The sequence below is a fragment of the Sprattus sprattus genome (genome assembly GCF_963457725.1).
Source record: "Sprattus sprattus genome assembly, contig: scaffold_102, whole genome shotgun sequence".
Lineage (NCBI taxonomy): Eukaryota > Metazoa > Chordata > Actinopteri > Clupeiformes > Clupeidae > Sprattus > Sprattus sprattus.
In genome coordinates, this window is record NW_027666871.1 from 22,501 (window position 1) to 25,000 (window position 2,500).

Sequence of the window (2,500 nt, forward strand, 5' to 3'; positions counted from 1 at the left end):
CCTCCTACAGCTGATGCATGGCCCTCCTGCAGCTGATGCATGGCCCTCCTGCAGCTGATGCATGGCCCTCCTACAGCTGATGCATGCATGGCCCTCCTACAGCACATGCATGCATGGCCCTCCTGCAGCACATGCATGGCCCTCCTACAGCTGATGCATGGCCCTCCTACAGCACATGCATGCATGGCCCTCCTACAGCACATGCATGGCCCTCCTGCAGGCCCTGCATGCGCTGCAGCTAACTTTCCCCCCCCCCCCCCCCCAAAAACCCACATTGATCTTTGGTGTTGCTTAGTAACAGTCGTTTAAAGTTGGGTGCTGTGATATTTATAGCGTTGTGGCGACAGAGGACTAAAGGCCAGGGTCTTATCAATGCGCCAGCAGGAAATAGACGCCCCGGTGCGGTGCCCAGATCTGTGACGCCGTGTGACCGGCGTGCCACTTCCTTGTGTGCCGCAAACAGTAGGAGGTCTGATAATGACACGACCTACACGCGCAAATACAGAAAGACGACTGGCTTTACAAAAAACAAACTAGTCTTAATAGTTGAACTTCAATGATGTTAAACCTTTTCTGCTGATCCATTAAATATTTATATGTGTGTCTATCTTAGTTTTTAGATGTCTTAAGTGTATGTAGGCCTATATACAGTATATATAAATATAGAGAGAGTGTTGTATGTATGTATGTATGTATGTATGTATGTATGTATGTATGTATGTATGTATATTGTGTGTGTGCGTGTGTGTCTATCTGTGCTGAGTGGTATGTGTTTGAGATTTTGTGCGTGTGTGTGTGTTGGGGGGGCGCAGAACTGTGTGTTTGTGTGCGAGTAGGAGAGCGACAGAGACAGAACGAGTGCGTTTTGAAGCGAGAGCACAGCCATAACCACAATGGTATTTCCATTCATTTTATTTTTTTTCGGCTTGAGGCCTCTTCCTGCCAAACACACAGCGAGGTTAAATTGCCATGACGCTTGCATGAACCCGGCGCTGCTGGGAAGATTACAAAAGAGGAAGCAAAATCAAGGATCGGGCCAAAAGTTTAAAGAGGGCTACTGTTACTCTCCCCCTTTGTCAATGCTAACTCATGAAACCCGACCGACATCACAGATAGGCGCATACCACGCTTGTTGTCACGGCGATGGGCAACGTTTTTCCATTACCCAGATGCTCTCTATTACAGCCATATTCCCCCGCCAGGTTAGGACAGTTCCTCCGGCCATGCGTTGCGTTTAGGATAATAAATCGACCGGGGGGAGGGGGTATTGAGTGACCTCTGGGGCACATGGGTTCACGTTTCCATCCGTGAATTAAATGCGAAATGCACCACGTGATGCAAACACGTTCGTTCCTAGCGTTTAGAAAGGCATTTGAGGTATTACAGTGTTTATATAAGTCTCTTAGTATATAGATACAATGTTGCAAAATTGAACTAGAGAATAATGCTGGCGATTTAAACTGAACCAGTGTAGACTGCGCTGTCGTCCCGACACAGATGCACTCATACTAGCCACGTCAAGGACTCACATCGGAGTCGATCATTTCAGAAAGGCAGGGAAATACCTTGCTACTGCTGTACAGTATACTCTTACCTTACAGACGAGCTCCTCGCCAGTATGAAGGTGGGCGGCCCTGAAAACGTGGTCTCCCGCTAGGGGCTCCAACAAGAGGTAATTCCCGATGCAAGAAATGCAATGAGAAGAATCCGGAGTCTCTGGGGGACTCGGGGATCCCAAATTAGGACTGAAACTCTGATTCGATTCTGTAGTCCTCAGGCAAGTTAACTCCTCAAAGTCGTGCGCTTTGTGCCGTGACCTCCCATAACGTGAAATGTTAATGGGATTTGACCTCTGTATGTTCATGGGGATACGCGGAGATATTTCCAGGGGAAGCGGGTGATCTTCGATTGTGCAAGGGAATTCCACCGGGAATGGCGGTCGAATCAGAGGCGGTCGGCAATCATTCACCACAATTTAAGGGCTATATAGAACGCGTCGAATCGAATACTGCGTCGACTCAATGCCCAAAAATGCACTGCATGAGCTACTGATTTGTCGATACTAAATTTGAGGCGCACGTCTATTGCTACAATACAAAAAATGAGTAGCTGGCTACGTAGCCAGATAAGAGATTAGACAAAGGCGACGGGATCCACTTCAAATGCGGACAGATTTCACAAAAATACCATGCCCAGCTGCCAAGACCTAGTGTATATCATAAACGATACATATAAATGGAAATACAGCTTATCCACCGCAATAAGGAAAAGTTGCTTAAGTTAAAGTGCGAAAAGACAACCCTCAATGCTCAGTGCTCGACTGGATAATTGTGACATTAATGTAGACAAATCGACCAAGTGATATCGTTAATGTTGCAAGAGACTAGGTAGCACGGGTGAGAGAATACACCAAGAAGTCAAGTGCAAAACTGTCGACAATTGTTAGCTACAAGGCTAACTATTTTACGCAAAATGCATTAAGGGGAAAGGCTCGATTTCC

At 46.9% G+C, this 2,500-nt stretch overlaps 1 protein-coding gene across 1 annotated transcript in view; it reads right to left on the bottom strand.

The window, feature by feature from the left end:
- trib2 (tribbles pseudokinase 2) overlaps positions 1-2,500 on the bottom strand; it is a 12,567-nt gene that overhangs the window by 10,048 nt on the left and 19 nt on the right. Inside the window, exon 1 of the mRNA XM_080860981.1 lies at positions 1,595-2,500. This exon is cut by the window's right edge and continues 19 nt beyond it. Coding sequence (XP_080717107.1) covers positions 1,595-1,864 — 270 coding nt within the window. The 5' untranslated portion in view covers positions 1,865-2,500. The remainder of the gene's footprint in view (positions 1-1,594) is intronic.